The sequence below is a fragment of the Cervus elaphus genome, chromosome 8 (assembly GCF_910594005.1).
Source record: "Cervus elaphus chromosome 8, mCerEla1.1, whole genome shotgun sequence".
Taxonomy (NCBI): Eukaryota; Metazoa; Chordata; class Mammalia; order Artiodactyla; family Cervidae; genus Cervus; species Cervus elaphus.
Genome location: NC_057822.1, coordinates 15,391,535 through 15,408,820, shown reverse-complemented (window position 1 = coordinate 15,408,820; position 17,286 = coordinate 15,391,535). Strand labels below are relative to the sequence as shown.

The following is a 17,286-nucleotide window of genomic DNA, read 5'->3' as shown; positions in this document are numbered from 1 at the left end:
AGAGGGGAGGGTTCATGATCCAGCCACGGGAACAGGACTGGCAGAGGGGCCAGAGAAGGGTGAGCTGGGGTCTGAGCGGACTTGCAGTCCATTCTGTGAGCTCCCTAATTTTTCCTTGGCAATGGTGGGGATCTTATCCTGAGGGGAGGTGGGGACAGTAAATAGACTCAGTATTTTCACGGCATTCCTGATTCAGAGGTATTATTTTTATGAGGTGTAATCAGTGAGGGGGAAAAGGTGTGCAGTGTCCAATAGTCAGGTACAGATGTGAGAGCTGGACCGTAAAGAAGGCTGAGTGCCAAAGAATTGATGGTTTCGAAATGTGATGCTAGAGAAGACTCTTGAGAGTTCCTTGGACTGCAAGATCAAACCAGTCAATCCTAAAGGAAATCAGCCCTGAATATTCACAGGAAGGTCTGATGCTGAAGCTCCAATACTTTAGCCACCTGATGGGAAGAGCTGACTCCTTGGAAAAGACCCTGATGCTGGGAAAGATGGAAGGCAAAAGGAGAAGGGGGTGGCAGAGGATGCGATGATTAGATAGTATAACCAACTGAATAGGCAAGAATTTGAACAAATTCCCAGATAGTGGAGGACAGAGGAGCCTGGCGTGCTGCAGCCCATGGGGTTGAAGAGAGTTGGACATGACTTAGCAACTGAACAATGCAGTGGTGTGATGGTAAATGCCAAATCACTGGCTTTCCAGGGCAAAAGAGCTCTGATTATTAGCATTCGCTGATTCCCACCAGAGCTGACTTCAAGATACAGAAGTGATGTCACCAAATGCAGACTTGGGAAGAGATGCTGGTGACTGGCTCTCGGGGGCAGGGCTGAGCTGACTCAGACTGGAGTTCCAGGGGTTGGGAGCCTCATTGTGATCAGTGCCCCAGAGAGGCTGGGGAGAACCAAACTCATGGGGCGTTGCAACCTTCCGGGGAAGAGAATTTCGGGGAGAAACAAATCAAGCTTCTTGTCTGCTGCCCACAGTGGCACAGAAGGAGGAACTTGGAGAAGCTGCTGGATCCGGCTGCCTCCTCTCCGCCTCTCACCCATCAACCCCGTGGGACCCCTGACTCAGGCTATCTCTGTAGGTCTGGAGTTCTGTCTTGTCAAAGGCAGGACAGGTTCCCATCAGGCTGCGTTCACCTATGCAGAAGGAGCAAAAGCTGGAGAAGAAAGGACAATGTTAATGAGCAGATGTCATGACAGATCTACTCTGAAAAAAGCACCAGGCCGGGCCAAAGGCGCCCTAGGGTCACCAGAATGAATGGGGGCACCAGGATAGTTTTTCAGGTCCCAGGACATTCTGTGGGGTAGTGGGGGCAATTCCTCGCTGCCCAGGTGGGGGACGTGGGCCCCTAAGAGCTGCCCATTTGTGGCCCTTCACATGAGATGCCAGAAGACTCTTCTGCCAGATCAGGGTCACAGCAACTGAGAACAATGCCGCCCCGGCAGCCCGAGCGGGCCCTGCGCAGGGCAGGGGGTCTGGGAGAGCAGCAGAGGCTGCTGGGGCCTGTCCTTCCCGAACTGGGCCACTGTGGGGGGGACTTTCATCTCCCGCCTTCCCCTCGGGGCCACTGCAGCGTCTGCCTTCCTCCGTCTCTTCCCACCCCGCTCCTCCCAGGGCGGCAATTACTGCGCTAATTAGGGCGCTTTGATCATCTTTAGAAATGGCCACACTGGGGAGGGACGCTGCCAAGCAATTAGGGGCAGAGAGGCTGGGAGCTTGGGCACCTCTTCAGGGGGCGGGGCTGCAGAAGACCCTCAGACGCCCCCTGCCTCCTCCCCTCCAGGGGTGTCTGCACACACACACACCCACCCCCAACATAGCCGTAAACTCCTCAGGGAATAGAGGCCGATGGGAATCCCCCCTCTTCTGTGCCCTGGAGACAGGACCTGCCCACCAGCCCCCTCTGCCTGGCCCCCAGCCCAACGGTCAGCTCTTCTGGCCTGTCCAGGCCCCTTTGATGGAGCCGCAGAAACAAGGGCTCCTTTGACAGACAGCGGGGGGGAGCCTCAGAGCCCAGATGATGAAACTTCAAAGGTGAGCCCACTACCCCATTCCCTCCCCCGATCCCGGCCCCCCTCCCGCAGTCTGTCCTCTCTATAGCACCCCCCTGCCCCAGGCCCCATTTCCCCCTGTGGGCTCCTGGGAGTAAAGGGCCAGGTGAGGGACGGGCCAAGGGAAGCGGGTCATTTTGAAGTGAGAGAACGGAGTCAGATGGTCCGAGGGCCGAGAACTCAGTGCCCAGGAGGCAGGCACCGAGGATAAGCGCCTGGAGGGCGGACCCTGAGGGGGACGGAGCGCAGGGACAGGGTCACCATGCTGCTGGCCGCGCTGCTGCTGCTGCTGCCGCCCCTCCCAGACCCACGGTCTGCCCACGGGCACCCGCTGTACATGCGCGTGCCCCCCAGCACCCTGCAAGGTGAGCTGGCCCGAGGAAGGGGGAGGGGTCTCAGGCAGGGGGCCCTGAGCTTACCATCTCCACTCATAGGGCCCTTTAGCCCCTTCTGCGCCCCCGTCGCCCCCCTCTGCTGGCAGAAGGGGCGAGAACTGAGACACAGGTGGGAGAGGAAAGGGGAGACCGAGGCGGGGAGGGAGGGGACAGCTGGCAAGCACTGCCAAAAGGTGTGTTTTCCAGAAGGTTCTGGGTCCAGCAGGGAGGAAGGGGCCCAGGGCAGCATCCTCTTGGCTACCTGGGCCCCAAGGTGGGGAACTCGACCCACCACGGTCATTTTGTGTCCATAAGCCTGCATCCAGTAATATCTGCACCTTTGGGGTGCTGTTTTTCCTTCAAGGTTTTCTAAGGAAAGGCCCTCGTTTTTTAAGGACTCCAGCCCAGCCCGGTTGAAATCGCAGAGCTATCTCAGGCCGAGCATCCGAGCCTATCTGCTCTGAGTGCCGGGGCTGGTGGCTGAGTGCCATTCCCTCCCGGGACTCCAGCAGCCCAGCTTGCCTTCCTCCAGGGTGTCCCAAGGCAGGGCTCATGGCTGGAGCAAGGTGGACGAGCCTGGGGCTCTTCCCCAACACTGCATGAGGAACTTGTGTCCCCGGCAGCTCTATCCGCCCAGGGGACGAAGGTGTTGCAGGCTGCCCAGAGAAGCGCCCAGTGGGCGGTGAATCGGGTGGCGATGGAGATTCAGCACAGACTGCACGAGTGCCGGAGCTGTGCCAACCATACCACCCCATGCCCTGGTGAGCTCGCCCCAACTACCCCGGGCCTCTTCTCCTGTCCACCCCATCCCTTCCATCAGAACTCACACCCTCTTGGGGACACACACAGACCGGGTGGGGCTGCAACCAAGAATAGGCGGGGGAGGGTCTCCCCAGGTGGAAAGGGCACACCCACCAGGCTTGGGCACACAGCACCTGCAAAGGCAGGAGGGCTGGCACAGTCTGGGCTCATCTGGTGAACAGTGAGCCATTTATGGCAGCTGAAATAGACCCTTCCCAAGTAGCTCACAGGGCAAAGAACCTGCCGGCAATGCAGGAGACCTGGGTTTGATCCCTGGGTGGGGACGATTCCCTGGAGGAGGGCATGGCAGCCCACTCCAGTATTCTTGCCTGGAGTATCCCATGGACAGAGGAGCCTGATGGGCTAGTCCATGAGGTCGCAAGAAGTCGGAAACTGAGCGATGAACACACACACAGTACTGGGCAGGGTGGTGGGGGGGGGTGGTTTGGGGTGCTCCCTGAGGCGGGGAGAGGGCTCAGGCCCAGCCTGGAGTGGAGAAGAGGGGAAGGGTGGCCGTGAGGCTCAGAGGTGTGTTTCTCAGCAGCACCTGGGCGTCCCAGGCCTCAAGCCCCCCTCCTGCAGGATTCACCTGAGCCAGGTGAGGTTGCAAAGGCTTGGGGTGTGGGGGGGAGGAGAGTAGGGCTGAGCGCAGGGTGGACCCTGGAGGGGTCTCGATGGTTAGGACGACCGGGACTTGTGCTTCCTGACTTGTGCCCCTTTGGCCTTTCCAGGGCCGTGTGGCGAGAGGCGCCCGGGCGACGTCAACGTGACGCGGGCGCACGGCCGCATTGTCGGGGGCAAGGCGGCACCGCCGGGGGCCTGGCCCTGGCTGGTGAGGCTGCAGCTCGGCGGGCAGCCTCTGTGCGGCGGCGTCCTGGTGGCCGCGTCCTGGGTGCTCACGGCGGCGCACTGCTTCGCGGGGTACGTCGGGCCCCCGGGCCCGGGATCCCCAGCGCAGGGCTCCAACTCTTCCCGAGTCGTCGGGTTGGGGCGCCGCGCGCGAGGCGCGGTCTCTGCTGCCCCCTGGCGGCAGCTGTCCCCTTTCCCGGCTCGGAGTCTTCCCGGGACGCACCGTCCACGGCCTCCGGCTCGCTGGGGGGTGGGTGGTACCCGTGGGCGGAGGGTAGGATCTCCAGAGGAAAGTTTCTCGCATTCCTATCCTGCGTGTCTCGCGCCGCAGCGCCCCGAACGAGCTTCTGTGGACCGTGACGCTGGCCGAGGGACCCCGGGGGGAACCGGCAGAGGAGGTGCAGGTGAACCGCATCGTGCCCCACCCGAAGGTGAGAGGGCAACCCCCAGGCCCTCAGACTTGGGAACAGCACTCCCAGCCCACGCCTCGTTGACACGGCGCCGCCACCCCCTCCCCAGTTTGACCCTCGGACCTTCCACAACGACCTGGCCCTGGTGCAGCTGTGGACTCCGGTGAGCCCGACGGGGGCTGCGCGCCCCGTGTGCCTGCCCCGGAAGCCCCAGGAGCCCCCCGCAGGAACTCCTTGCGCCATCGCGGGCTGGGGTGCCCTCTTCGAAGGTACTAGGCAGGACAGGGCCTGGGTGAGCCGCGCGGGGGCGTGGGGGAAATGGGGGTCTGGAGTGATGAAGCTTGGGAAGGCTGGGGTGGAAGGATTCTGACCTATGCCCAGCTGTCTTTGCAAAATGATGCCCATCTCACCAAGTGGGGAAGAATCAAGGAGGGCGGTGGGAAGGGGGAACCCTAAAACAGGACCCCTGCCGTCCAGGCCTGAGCCCCTTCCCTGGCTTCCCTTAGATGGGCCAGAGGCCGAGGCAGTGAGGGAGGCCCGTGTGCCCCTGCTCAGCGCCGACACCTGCAGGAGGGCCCTGGGACCAGGGCTACGCCCCAGCAGCATGCTCTGTGCGGGCTACCTGGCCGGGGGCATCGATTCGTGCCAGGTAGGAGCCCTGCCGGATCGGAGGGTGGTGGTGGGCCACTCCCCGGCGGCGGGACCGCCTCCTTTCCTTCTACAATCAGGCTGTCACTCAACTTCTCTGCACCTCTGTGTCCTCATCGCTAAAATGGGTACAAGTGTGGTAACCCCAGTAGAGCTCAGAGCTGCCTGACCCTGCCAGGCATAAGGGTGTCATTGGGGCGGGGGGGGGGGGGCGGCGGCGATGAGGTGGGTCCATCCAGTGACCTCTCTCTTGCCTCTCTCTCTTGGTCCTTGCAGGGTGACTCGGGAGGCCCCCTGACCTGTTCTGAGCCCGGCCCCCGCCCCAAGGAGGTTCTGTACGGGGTCACCTCCTGGGGGGACGGATGCGGGGAGCCAGGGAAGCCTGGGGTCTACACCCGTGTGGCTGTGTTCAAGGACTGGCTCCAGGAGCAGATGAGCGGTGAGCACCTTTCCCCCCACCCCCACCCCTTGCCCAGAGTGCCCCATAACTGCCCTGGGACGAGCCCCCCCACCGGCCCCCAGGCTCCTGCGTGGAGAAAGCTTATTTTCCTCCTGGGAGGGATTTGCGGGGCTAGGACTTAAAGCAGGGGAGAGGTGGTAAGCTAATCCCTGACGCCCCCCGCAGCCTCTCCCTTCAGCCGCGAGCCCAGCTGCAGGGAGCTTCTGGCTTGGGACCCGTCGGAGGAACCGCAGACAGAGGCCGCCCCACCCTGCGCCTTCTACGCCCACCTATGCCTGGGGCCCGCGGGCGCCTGTGCGCGTCTGGCGCACCAGCAGTGTCTGCAGCGCCGGCGGCGATGTGGTCAGTCCGGTTCCCGCGGCTGGGCCGGGAGGGCCCCAGGGTCTGGCCCACGTCTGACCGCCGCTCGGACCCTCGTCCCGCCCGCAGAGCTGCGCTCGCTGGCGCACACCCTCCTGGAGCTCCTGCGAGGGGCCCAGGAGCTGTTCGGCCCGCGCCCGGGGGTGCGTCGCCTGGCACCAGCCCCGGCTCGCCCCGCTCCGTCGCTCCGGGATCCTCCCAGGCACCCCTCCCGAGAGCAGCGGCTGCACTCAGGTACTCCAAGCCATTCGCAGCCCAGCCCCGGCCCACCCCAGCGCGGCCGCGCCGTTCCCCTAACCCTGCGTCTCCCCAGGATCGTCTCCCCGGGCTGCGGGCCCTCGGTTCCCTAAGCGGAGGTCGGAGCGGCGCGGGGAAGTGAATGGTAATGACGCCCTCTACCGGCGGCCGCTAGGGGAGCCGGCCAAGGGAGGCCGTGTCCAGGAGGGGACTGTCACGGTCGTCTGTGCTGGGATGCAGTTTCACCCCATCTGGCACCGGTCAGACCCGCTCTCGCCCTCCCTCGCAGCAGGGCGCATGATTCTTTGTTGCGGGGGGGGCGGGGTGTGGAACTTGTGATTTTGGGCCTGCTCCAGTGTCCACAGAGGCTGGGCTTTGTGTTACCATTTAACCCCTCTGAACTTCGGCTGCCCCATCCCAGCATGTGGAGGTCTGCCCACTGGGAGGTGTCCCGAGGTTCTGGTGGGAATATCACCCCGACTCCATACTAGCGTCAGTTCTCTCCTATTCCCGAGGTCTCTCCTCTTCCTGCAGGCTGCCCTGGGCTGGAGCCCCTGCGGCAGAAGCTGGCCACCCTCCAGGGCACCCACGCCTGGATCTTGCAGGTGCCCCCGGAGCGCCTGGCCATGGACTTTAACGAGGTGGGTCCCCAGGCTTCCCAGACTCCTTCACAGTGGCCTGGGAAGGCTAACCTGGGTCAGCCCTGCTGGGGAGGGGGAACAGAAGGGACCCTCCCCCAACAGCCATGGGTAGGGGGATGGCTATGGGGAGGGCAGCTGAATGTGAGCTGGGGGTTGGGTAGGTGTGAAGGAGTGGAGAGGAGGTGTGAGTGGAGTGTGGGCGTGTCCAAGTGAGCAGGAAGTGTGCTGGATTGGGGGGGGGGTAGCTCTGCCTGTGAGTTTCTGGGGCAAGGAGGAGGGGGACCAGGAGTGGGGTTGTGGGCCCCTGAGCTGTCTGCCTTCCCCCTCTGCAGGTCCTGGCAGATCTGGGCTCCAAGACACTAACCGGGCTCTTCCGAGCCTGGGTTTGGGCAGGCTTGGGGGGCCGGCATGTGGTCTTTGGTGGCCTGGTGGGTCTGGAGCCAGCCACACTGGCCCGAAGCCTTCCCCGGCTGCTGCTGCAGGCCCTGCAGGCCTTCCGCCTGGCAGCCCTGGCGGAGGCAGAGCCCGAGGGAGCCCTCAAGGGTTCAAGGCAGGGCCGAGGGCTGGGGAGGAAGGGGCACCACCCACTCAGCCCTCACATGGCCCCAGCCAGGTGGCCCTGAGCCGGGTCTCCTCTCCACCCCCTGTCTCCCACACCCCCATCAGGACCGCTGCTCCAGGGCCTGGGAGGGGATCAAGGAGCACGATGACAAACCGTCACTGCCAGAGTGGGGTGGGGGCAGGGGGTTAGGGCTCCATGTGTCTTCTCAGATGCACCACCAGAAAATCACAGCTGCTTTAATAAACATTATTTATGATCCACAAAGACCATTCTAGAGCTTCTTTAGGGTGGGACTGGGGTGGGTGGACACTGGGGCTTGAGGGGTAGGTCCCAGCCTCCAGATTCAGCTGATAGAGGTCACAAAGACACTGGAGGAAGGCTGCAAAGCCCCAATCTCAGGATATCAGTCTGCCTCCCAAGAAACGGCAGCAGCCGACCTGCCTGTCCCCGCTGCCCTGTCTGTGGCTGCCCAGCGCTGCCCCCAGCCTTCAGCCTCTCCGCCCAGCTCCGACCCTCACCGGTAGCTGTGGGGAGTCCCTCTGCCTTAGGTCCCCTGGCTCCTGCCCCAGCCGGCCAGTCCCTGTCCCCACCCCCTCATCACCTGCCCCAGTTTCTCTGCCCTGCCCTGCCAAAGAGCCTAGAGGTGTCAGATTGCATTTCCGGCTGCCTCTTTCCTTTGCTCTCCCCTCCACACCCCCACCCTGCACCTGTCCCCTTGGAACCCACCCACACTCCCCAGCCCTGCTGACCGGAGGGGCAGACCCAAGACCCAGTCAGAGGAACAGGATGGAAGGGCCTGTGTTAACGCTGGGGCTGCTGGCTGCCCTGGTCGTGTGCGGTAAGAATGGCCATCACCCTCTCCAAAGGGTCCCCAGTGCATGGTCTCCTCCCTCCTCCTCTCGCCCGGGACACCCTCTCCCAGCATTAGGCCCACCTCCCCACTCCCACGGCCATTTTTTCCCTGGAGGGGCCGGCCCCTGGGATCCCACTGCATGCCCAGCAGGACCTCAATGCAGCGTCCTCCCTGGGCCCCTGTCCCCCACCCTCCCCAGGCAGCTGGGGCTTGAACGAGGAGGAGCGGCTGATCCGGCACCTGTTTGAGGAGAAGGCCTACAACAAGGAACTGCGGCCCGCAGCGCACAAAGAGGAGAGCGTGGAGATCTCCCTGGCTCTCACCCTCTCCAACCTCATCTCCCTGGTGAGGGCCCCTCCTGGCTGGTGGGGGAAGGGCGGCAGCCACCGCTTCCTGGAGGTCCGGCTGGGATGGCCGTGAGGAGGATGGTCAAGGCCCCAGCCCCAGCTCCCGTAGGTCCTCTTCCAAGGAAGTGCACTCAGGCCCTCTCCACGCCCCGTGCTGCCTGCAGACCTCAGGTGTTGCCCCTTCCACTTCAGCTTCAGTTCTGGGTTCTCCCCCCCCACCCCATTTTGCACCCATGACACATTCAAGAGGCCGTATGCCCTCCCTGCTTCTTGATCTGTCCATCCACTCCTGACTGCTGGGGACAGGTCATCATCGTGGTCTCCCCCCGGGTGGGAGCTGGGAGAAGGCACCTGGGGAATGTGTACCAGCCTCTGGGGCACCGGCTTCCTGTTTGATTACAGAAAGAAGTTGAAGAGACCCTCACCACGAATGTGTGGATCGAGCAGGTAAGGAGAACACCCCACACAGAGCCAGGGGGTCGGAGAGAGGATGCAGCGTCCAAATTCCCCTATGCTCTCTTCTGCTGGGGAATCCCCAGCTTGCTTCAGATACTGTCCTCCAGGACAGACTGGCCCCTGCCTCCTGAGAAACCCCAGACCCAACTGCTCTTCTCACCAGCTAGTGCCACCACAGTGCAGATAGAGCCTTCGGTGAATTAGGATCTTCATCTCAGGGAACACTCTCACAGCGGCTTGATTTTATTAGAAGACGCTGTCTGCTACCTGTCAGTCAGTCTTCTATGTCCACTATGGAAATAGTCCTCCCTTAGTTGTGCAGTGCACATCCTACACAGCTGTACATGACAGAACTGAGTCCCACTCTGTACCCACCTCCCCCAACCTCTTTTGTCCCAGCCCCAGATCCCGTCGAGTCTCCGCGCCCCCCCCAGGGAAGTGGTTGGCACAGGGTGTAGGGGGGAAGTGAGGGACCCCAGACAACAGCAGAGCCCACTGCTGACATTCCTTTTGGGCTTCCAGAGCTGGACAGACAGCCGGCTGCAGTGGGACGCTGAAGACTTTGGGAACATCAGCGTCCTGCGCCTGCCTGCTGACATGGTGTGGCTCCCAGAGATTGTGCTGGAGAACAAGTTGAGCCGCAGCCCCCCCTGCCTCCCCCCTCCCCCCCCCCACCCTCCCACCTCTGCCCCCCCCAACCCTGGCCAGCACTCATTGTGGCCCTTGTCCGTGTCTCCCAGCAATGACGGCTCCTTCCAGATCTCCTACTCCTGCAATGTGCTCATCTATCCCTCGGGCTCTGTCTACTGGCTGCCGCCTGCCATCTTCCGCTCCTCCTGCCCCATCTCGGTCACCTACTTCCCCTTCGACTGGCAGAACTGCTCCCTGAAGTTCAGGTGCCCCCACTTCTCTGACCGCCCCTCCCCACCAGGGCACCCTGCCAGGGGCCGAGGGAGGCAAACACCGCCCCCAGCCAGGCAGAGGCCCCATCCCCATTGTGTCCCCAGCCAGCGGCTGAGACCCACTCTCTGCCCTCTGCCCTCGCCAGTTCGCTCAAGTACACGACCAAGGAGATCACCCTGAGCCTGAGGCAGGATGAAGAAGACGGCCGCTCCTACCCTGTGGAGTGGATCATCATCGATCCCGAGGGCTTCACAGGTGCCGGGAGCTGCAGCTCCTAGGTGGCCAGGCTCCCCCAGACACCCACCCACAGATACAGTCACAGAGCTGCACGTGTGTGTACATACACGGGGACATGGTCACACCGGTACACAGACGTGCAGGTGGACACAGACCCTTCCCGGTCTGGACAGGGTCCCTGGGGTTGATCTGGCCGACGGATGAGGGGGGTGGTCTAGTTTTCCCATCCCCAGAGGGCCCAGGGGGTGGTTGGGGCTTTGGCTGTCATCTGATGTGTGTGCCGTGTGTCTTCCACACAGTATTAATGCTGCCCCCTCCCAATGGCCCCCTCCCCCCTCTGTGACCAGGCTCAGACCTTTTATGGGGTCCAACCACTTGCCCCTGTCTGTCAGAGGAGACCCACATTCCGCTCGTCCCAAGGCTGGTACATCATGGGGGGGGGTAGTGATTCCTCTGACTGCTTTGTTATTCCCCAAGGCTCTTATTTGAACCACATATGGCCTCAGCTTTTATTTCTCCCAAGGAGAAAAAAAAAATCCATCTCAGAGGAAAACTTTGCTCTTGTAGAGTGAAACATTCATCCCAAGCCCCAGGGAAAGACATCCACAAACAGAACGTGAACCCTCCTCTGTGTCCCCACCCCCAGCCCCCTTAGGACCCTGCAGACAGGCCTGGCTGAGCCCCTAGGCCGGCTCACTCCCCACTTAGCCCCCCATCCTGCACCAAGCCTCTCCTTGGCCACCTTGCCTAGCCTGACCCCACAGCGTCCACGTGTCTCCCTCAGAGAACGGGGAATGGGAGATAGTACACCGGCCAGCCAGGGTCAACGTGGACCCCAGTGCGCCGCTGGACAGTCCCAACCGCCAGGACGTCACCTTCTACCTCATTATCCGCCGCAAGCCGCTCTTCTACGTCATCAACATCCTGGTGCCCTGCGTGCTCATCTCTTTCATGATCAACCTGGTCTTCTACCTGCCAGCCGACTGTGAGCCCAGTGCCTGGCACCCCCTCCCCGAGGACCCCCGAGCTCAGTCGCCCCAGCCCTGCCCCTCACTTTCCCCAGGAGCCACTTGGCGGGGGAGCCACCATTCCTGGGGTTCCCTGCCCAGGGTCCATGCATGTGGAGCACATGGCCTGTCAGCGGAAGGCCTGTCAGTGACCCTGTGGGACATCCCTTAAGTGGACAGGGCCCCAGGGAGTCCCATCCCTCTTGGACCTCACTTCTGCCTCTCATGCTGGGCTTCTCAAAGACCCTAGGGAGAACACTAGAGTCTCCCTCCACTGGGGAGAGATTGGCTGCGGAGCCAATGGGTGGATCACAGGGTCTCTAGGAAGCCAGGGCAGGGGGCATGCGATCTATACTCACCTGGTTCTAGAAGGTGTCATGTCACATGTCATCTGTGGTCACTTGGCTCCAGAACATTTACTATGAGCAGGGCACGGTGAGTCCCAGAGACAAATGTGATCCAGCCCTGACCCTGGCAAGCAGGGTGGAAAATACAGGATTGGGAGTGCAGTCTGGGGGTGGTGGGGTGGGAACCAGAGCCAGGCTGTGAAGTGCGCTGCAGGCCGAGAAGGGGCACTGGGGCGGGGGCCAGGGGTCTGTGACCACAGGGCCCACCCCACAGCGCTTCTCAGGGGCTCAGGTGGGCAGGGCAGGGCAGTGCTGGGCTGGGGTCTCTGAGCACAGGGGTGACAGGAGGAGTGTTAGTCTGGTGTGAGGACACCCTGGGGCTTCTACACTGGGCGGGACACAGCAGATCTGTGGTCTAGGAGGGCAGGGGTTGGCTGACGAGGATGGCAGGTGTTCCTTGAGCCCTCACCCAGTGCCAGGCAGAGTCGGAGCATTTAAGACACACTGTCTCACTCTGTCCTCCCAAAGTTTAGCAGTGAGGACTCTGAGGCACAGAGAGGTTAGGCCGCTTGTCCAAGGTCACCCAGCAATAAGGGGCAAGATGGATGGGAACCCAAGCGCTCTAGCTCCTGAGCCCTGGGCATCATGGCATTGTGGACAATAGTGCAGGGGGCCACCGTGAGACCCTCCAGGCCCCGGGCCAGAGGTCATAGCTAAGGACAGGCTCCTCCAGGTGGCGAGAAGACATCCATGGCCATCTCGGTGCTCCTGGCCCAGTCTGTCTTCCTGCTGCTCATCTCCAAGCGGCTGCCAGCCACGTCCATGGCCATCCCCCTCATCGGCAAGTGAGCGGCCCTCCCCGACCGCCCCACCCCACCCCACCCCACCCTACCAGTCCCCACCCTGGGCAGGGGCTCCAGACTGCACCTGCGCCCACAGGTTCCTGCTCTTTGGCATGGTGCTGGTGACCATGGTCGTGGTGATCTGTGTCATCGTGCTCAACATTCACTTCCGCACACCCAGCACCCACGTGCTGTCTGAGCGGGTGAAGAAGGTGAGGGCTCAGTAGCCAAGAGCTGGAGATTGTCCAGTGCCTCTCTGCAGCGGAATGGGCGAGGCGCATGCGTACACAAGCACGGGCGCGCTGCGTGGTACCCGGCGGTGGAGCGCATGCGCACGTGCATATGGTGTGTGGGAGCGGGGGGGTTGCTACCCTGGCTTCTCGACTTGCCCCAGGCTGAATGTTAACCCAAAGTCAGACTTTAAAGAGACTGCAAGATTTCCTTTCTGTGAAGTTCAAGGACAGGCAAAACCAGTCTTTAGTGCTAGAAGTCTGGGTGTGGTGATTCCCTCTGGGGCTGCGTAGGAATTGATGGGGCCAGGCAGGAAAGAGGGGAGCTTCCCTGGTGGCTCAGATAAATAATCTGTGCCTGCAGTGCAGGAGATCTAGGTTCAATCCCTGGGTTGGGAAGATCCCCTGGAGGAGGGCATGGCAACCCACTCCAGTATTCTTGCCTGGAGAATGCCGTGGACTGAGGAGCCTGGTGGGTTACAGCCCATAGGGTCTCAAAGAGTCGGACAGGACTGAGCAACTCACACACACACACAGGCAGGAGGGAACATCTTAGATAAAGTTCTTATCTGAGAGGTGTTTACACAGTGAAATGCTTCTGCAGAATTTCACCTGGTTACAGGATGGCGGTTTGTTGATTCTATTGTGTATTGGTTATACTTCGATTCAAAACAAAGTGAGAACTGTGGGGGCAGGGTCCCCAGGAGGGGTGCTGTCCTTGCCTCTTGGCCTCTGCAGGGCCACCTGGTTGTTTGGGGACAGCTGACGGGGGTCGTTTAGCAACTTTTCTGGTCTTAGCTCAGCATTTGGGTCATTTTTCTGACCTTTTGTTTTTCACCTGGAATTCATTTTCAACCAATGAGTTCTTCTCTATGCTGAGTAGTGAGGGACAACTGGAAGCAAGCTAAGTGTCCATCAGTAGGGGCAGGGGGATAAATGATGGATTGGGGACCACCTTGTGGCAGCCAGGGGTGGAGCCCCAATATTTGGATGAGTGAAGCTGACCCACTTTGTATGATGGCCCCTCTGACCTGCCCAGCTCTTCCTGGAGACCCTTCCTGAGATCCTGCACATGTCCCGCCCGGCGGAGGACGGGCCCAGCCCCGGGACCCTGATCCGGAGGAGCAGCTCCCTGGGCTACATCTCCAAGGCAGAGGAGTACTTTTCACTCAAGTCCCGAAGTGACCTCATGTTTGAGAAGCAGTCAGAGCGGCATGGGCTGGCTCGGCGCCTTACCACGGCACGTGAGTCTCCAGTGGCTTGGAGTTTGGCCCATCCATGGGAGGTGGGGTAAGCGCAGGCCTCATGCACACCCCTGGCCTGGTGTCCACAGGCCGGCCTCCAGCAGGCTCTGAGCAGGCCCAGCAGGAACTCTTCAGTGAGCTGAAGCCAGCTGTAGATGGGGCCAACTTCATCGTCAACCACATGAAGGATCAGAACAATTACAATGAGGTGAGTAGCCACGGTGTTGCCATGTACAGGTGTTCAAGTAGTGCACTAATCAAGCATATCCTGTCTTAAGGGGGCACAGCTCCCCTCCGAGATACCTGCCAACTTAGATGAAGGAGTGAACAGTGAGTGCAGATTCCAGGCCTGTAAGGGAGGGGGAGCCCCTGCTTAAAACCTCAAAGCAGTGTGTGTGGCCAGGCACACACTCAGGTATACATGCAAGCACACAGCTCTGCCCTATTGGGGCCACACTCTGGACCTCCCTTAGGGTCCCTTCTTTCTCCCAGCTGCCAATCATTTTCTGTCCCTGCTCAACTCCAAGCCTGAAACTCCAGACAAAGCCAGACACTTAAAAGGCTGCCTTATATGATTGTTCAATATTGTACGTGTGTATATGTGCTAAGTCGCTTCAGTCATGTCTGACTGTGTGATCCTATGGGTTGTAGCCCGCCAGGCTCCTCTGTCCATAGGATTCTCCAGGCAAGAATACTGGAGTGGGCTGCCATGCCCTCCTCCAGGGGATCTTCCTGACCCAAGGATCGAACCCGGGTCTCTTAGGTCTCCTGCACTGGCAGGCAGGTTCTTTACCCCTAATGTATACAACTTGTAAAAATTTTCTCTTGAGATAGGGGTACTTTTTTCAGTTCACGTACAGGCACGTGGCAGCACCACGTGGTTGGGGCTAGGCCATGGCCCTGCTCTCTGTCTCCTGGACATTCCCGGATAACCAGCCCTGCCAGTCACTGGGGAGCAGGGGGGCCTGGGTATTTGCTGGGGACACGCCAGCACCTCCCGTCTGCTGCAAGCCCGAGGTAGCCCCCACAGCTATGCTGAGGCCGTGCATCTGTCACGGGGCCCCAGCTTGGGGTGGGAGTCTGTGATCTGGGGGCCCTTCTCACCCCACTGTCTCTGTCACCCTTGGCCCCAGGAGAAGGACTGCTGGAACCGGGTCGCTCGCACCGTGGACCGACTCTGCCTATTCGTGGTGACACCCATCATGGTGGTGGGCACAGCCTGGATCTTCCTGCAGGGCGCCTACAACCAGCCTCCACCCCAGCCTTTCCCTGGGGACCCCTTCTCTTACCGTGAGAAGGACAAGCGCTTCATCTAGAGCCCTTGGCCCAGCCCAGCAACCAAGGCCATTTCAGGGCGTGGGGGGAGGGGCTTTGCCTTGAAAGGGATGGGCCTGCAGGGGCTGGGGGTGGGGCGGGTAGCGGTGTGGACAGGGGTGTCTGAGAGACCACCAGCTCTTCCTGGGGAGGCCAAATCTCGGCCCTGAGACCTGAGCCCAGTTAGTCCTTGCAAAGCTGGGGCAGAGACAGCTGAGGTCCAGGAATGGAGGGGGGAGCCCCACCTCTCAACGGTGGTTCTTTTGCAAATAAAACCTGGAGCCCCTGGAGAAGGTCTGATCGTGGACATCGGCTGGGGGTGAAGCAAGGCGATTTGTGGGGAGGCAGGGGGCTGGCTTGGGCTTCCCAGATGGCGCTAGTGATTAAGAACCTGCCTGCCAGTGCAGGAGATGCAAGAGAGTGAGTTAATCCCTGGGCTGGGAAGATCCCCTGGAAAAGGGCATGACAGTCCACTCCGGGATTCTTACCTAGAAAATCCCCATGGACAGGGGAGCCTGGCAGGCTACAGTCCATTGGATTGCAAATAGACAGGACTGAGCGACTTAGCACACACGCCTGCAGGGGGCTGGCTTAGGGACCAGGGAGTTTGCACACCGCTCTGTGAGGGGTCAGAGAGACAAAGGCATCTTCTAGCTTCCCCCTCCCCCAAGTGGGGGTGGAGCAGGTGGGATCCTGGATCTTTCCTCCCCTGCTCCAACAGCACCCCCTCTTGCCAACCCCTAAGCCTTGGGCGTCTGAGGCCCCACCTGGAGCCGAGTTTGGGGCTGCCTCTCTCTCCAGATCTACTAGGGAAGGAGTTTCTTGGCAGACATGGGAGCCTTAGGACTGCAGAATGGCCTTCCCCAGGCTTTTAAGCCTCGGCCACTCTCTCTGGGTCCCTCTGGGAAACTGAGGACAGGGGTGGAAAGGTAAGGTTCATCATCCACAGAAGCCAGAGGTCAGCCTGTCCAGCTTAGGTCAAACGCACCATCTGAAAGCTTCAGGACTCGGCCATCCCCCCAGGGACAGGCACTTTTCCTCCTCCCAAAGTAGGGTTGCCAAGGCAAGACTTGGGACGTACATATACTAAAAAAATAAGATGATTCATTGTCTATCTGAAATTAAAATTTAACTAGGAACGCTCTATTTTATTTTGCTACATCTGACTAAATCTGACAACTCAACCCCAAAGGGAGCCCCCACCAATCCTATCCCAAGGGCCAAATTCTTTGAGGATGTGGTTCTGTGTGGTTGCCTACCTCCAGGGTGGCCCAGGGACCCCCACCTCCTGGTACTCACACCCTGGGCGGCGCCTCCCACCCAGTACCAAGATTGGTACTGTGAACAATAGACCAATAGTCTGTGACCCATAGACTGAGATGGAGTGATGGTGTGTCACTTCTGAGGGTAGATAGTGAAAGACATCGCAGCACATTCTCGCTCACTTGCTCTTATGCCCTCACTCATGGTCAGCTGGCTGGCTCTCTGACTCTGGGGAAGCCGGCTGGCATGATGAGCAGCCCCGTGGAGAGGTCCACACGGCCAGGAACTGAGGCCTCCAGCCAACAGCCTTGTGAGTGACCTCAGAAGTGGATCCTCCAGCCGAGGGGGCCCCTTCGGTCACAGTGGAGCCTTCGGATGAACCCAAAAGTCTCTGAGCCAGAAGTACCCACTCAAGTGCTCCTGGGTTCCTGACCCTCAGAAACTGTGTGAGACAGTAAACATCTGTTGTATCGACAGACAACATTTTGGGGTTACACTAGCACTGTGACCACCTTGGGCCAACCACCCCTCACCTCTCAGCTGCAGTTTTCTCATCTGCAAAGTGTGTCTTAAGTCCGGCTCATGAGGTGTTCTGAAGATCAAATTTGCTAGGAGGAGTCATAGTAGTTACATGTGTCCTGCAAATTTAAGGGGTGGCTTTTTATCTCATTCTTCATTCGTGGGCCTCAGTCACCGAGAACAGGCCCCTGGGCGCTCACAGGGGCCTTCTACATCCAGGCCTGGCGTGGTAACTGAGAGGGGACTGAGACAGGTCGGAAAACCTCATTCTTCACCTCCTTGATGTGCAGGCTTGAGACTCACAGCTGAGCCCACATCCCT

The 17,286-nt window shown here is 60.5% G+C and overlaps 2 protein-coding genes across 3 annotated transcripts; both read left to right on the top strand.

Moving 5' to 3' along the window:
* The first annotated feature begins 2,313 nt into the window (after positions 1-2,313).
* On the top strand, positions 2,314-7,628 carry PRSS56 (serine protease 56). Its single transcript, XM_043910591.1, has 13 exons — positions 2,314-2,426; positions 3,059-3,196; positions 3,781-3,834; positions 3,968-4,157; positions 4,417-4,516; positions 4,605-4,764; positions 5,002-5,144; positions 5,420-5,582; positions 5,769-5,945; positions 6,033-6,197; positions 6,277-6,345; positions 6,735-6,841; positions 7,174-7,628. Exons 1-13 carry the CDS (start codon positions 2,324-2,326, stop codon positions 7,462-7,464), a joined length of 1,860 nt encoding a protein of 619 aa, XP_043766526.1. The 5' UTR covers positions 2,314-2,323; the 3' UTR covers positions 7,465-7,628.
* CHRND (cholinergic receptor nicotinic delta subunit) lies at positions 6,817-15,471 on the top strand. Of its 2 annotated transcripts, XM_043910592.1 has the most exons (13): positions 6,817-6,841; positions 8,143-8,241; positions 8,456-8,601; positions 9,006-9,050; positions 9,582-9,691; positions 9,800-9,955; positions 10,108-10,217; positions 10,984-11,184; positions 12,287-12,398; positions 12,493-12,607; positions 13,665-13,869; positions 13,959-14,077; positions 15,003-15,471. In XM_043910592.1, exons 2-13 carry the CDS (start codon positions 8,190-8,192, stop codon positions 15,183-15,185), a joined length of 1,554 nt encoding a protein of 517 aa, XP_043766527.1. In that variant the 5' UTR covers positions 6,817-6,841; positions 8,143-8,189; the 3' UTR covers positions 15,186-15,471. The 2 variants fall into 2 exon arrangements, with proteins under 2 accessions (XP_043766527.1, XP_043766528.1); XM_043910593.1 differs by lacking the exons at positions 6,817-6,841; positions 8,143-8,241 and having other exon boundaries at positions 8,466-8,601; positions 9,582-9,659.
* The last annotated feature ends 1,815 nt before the right edge of the window (positions 15,472-17,286 follow it).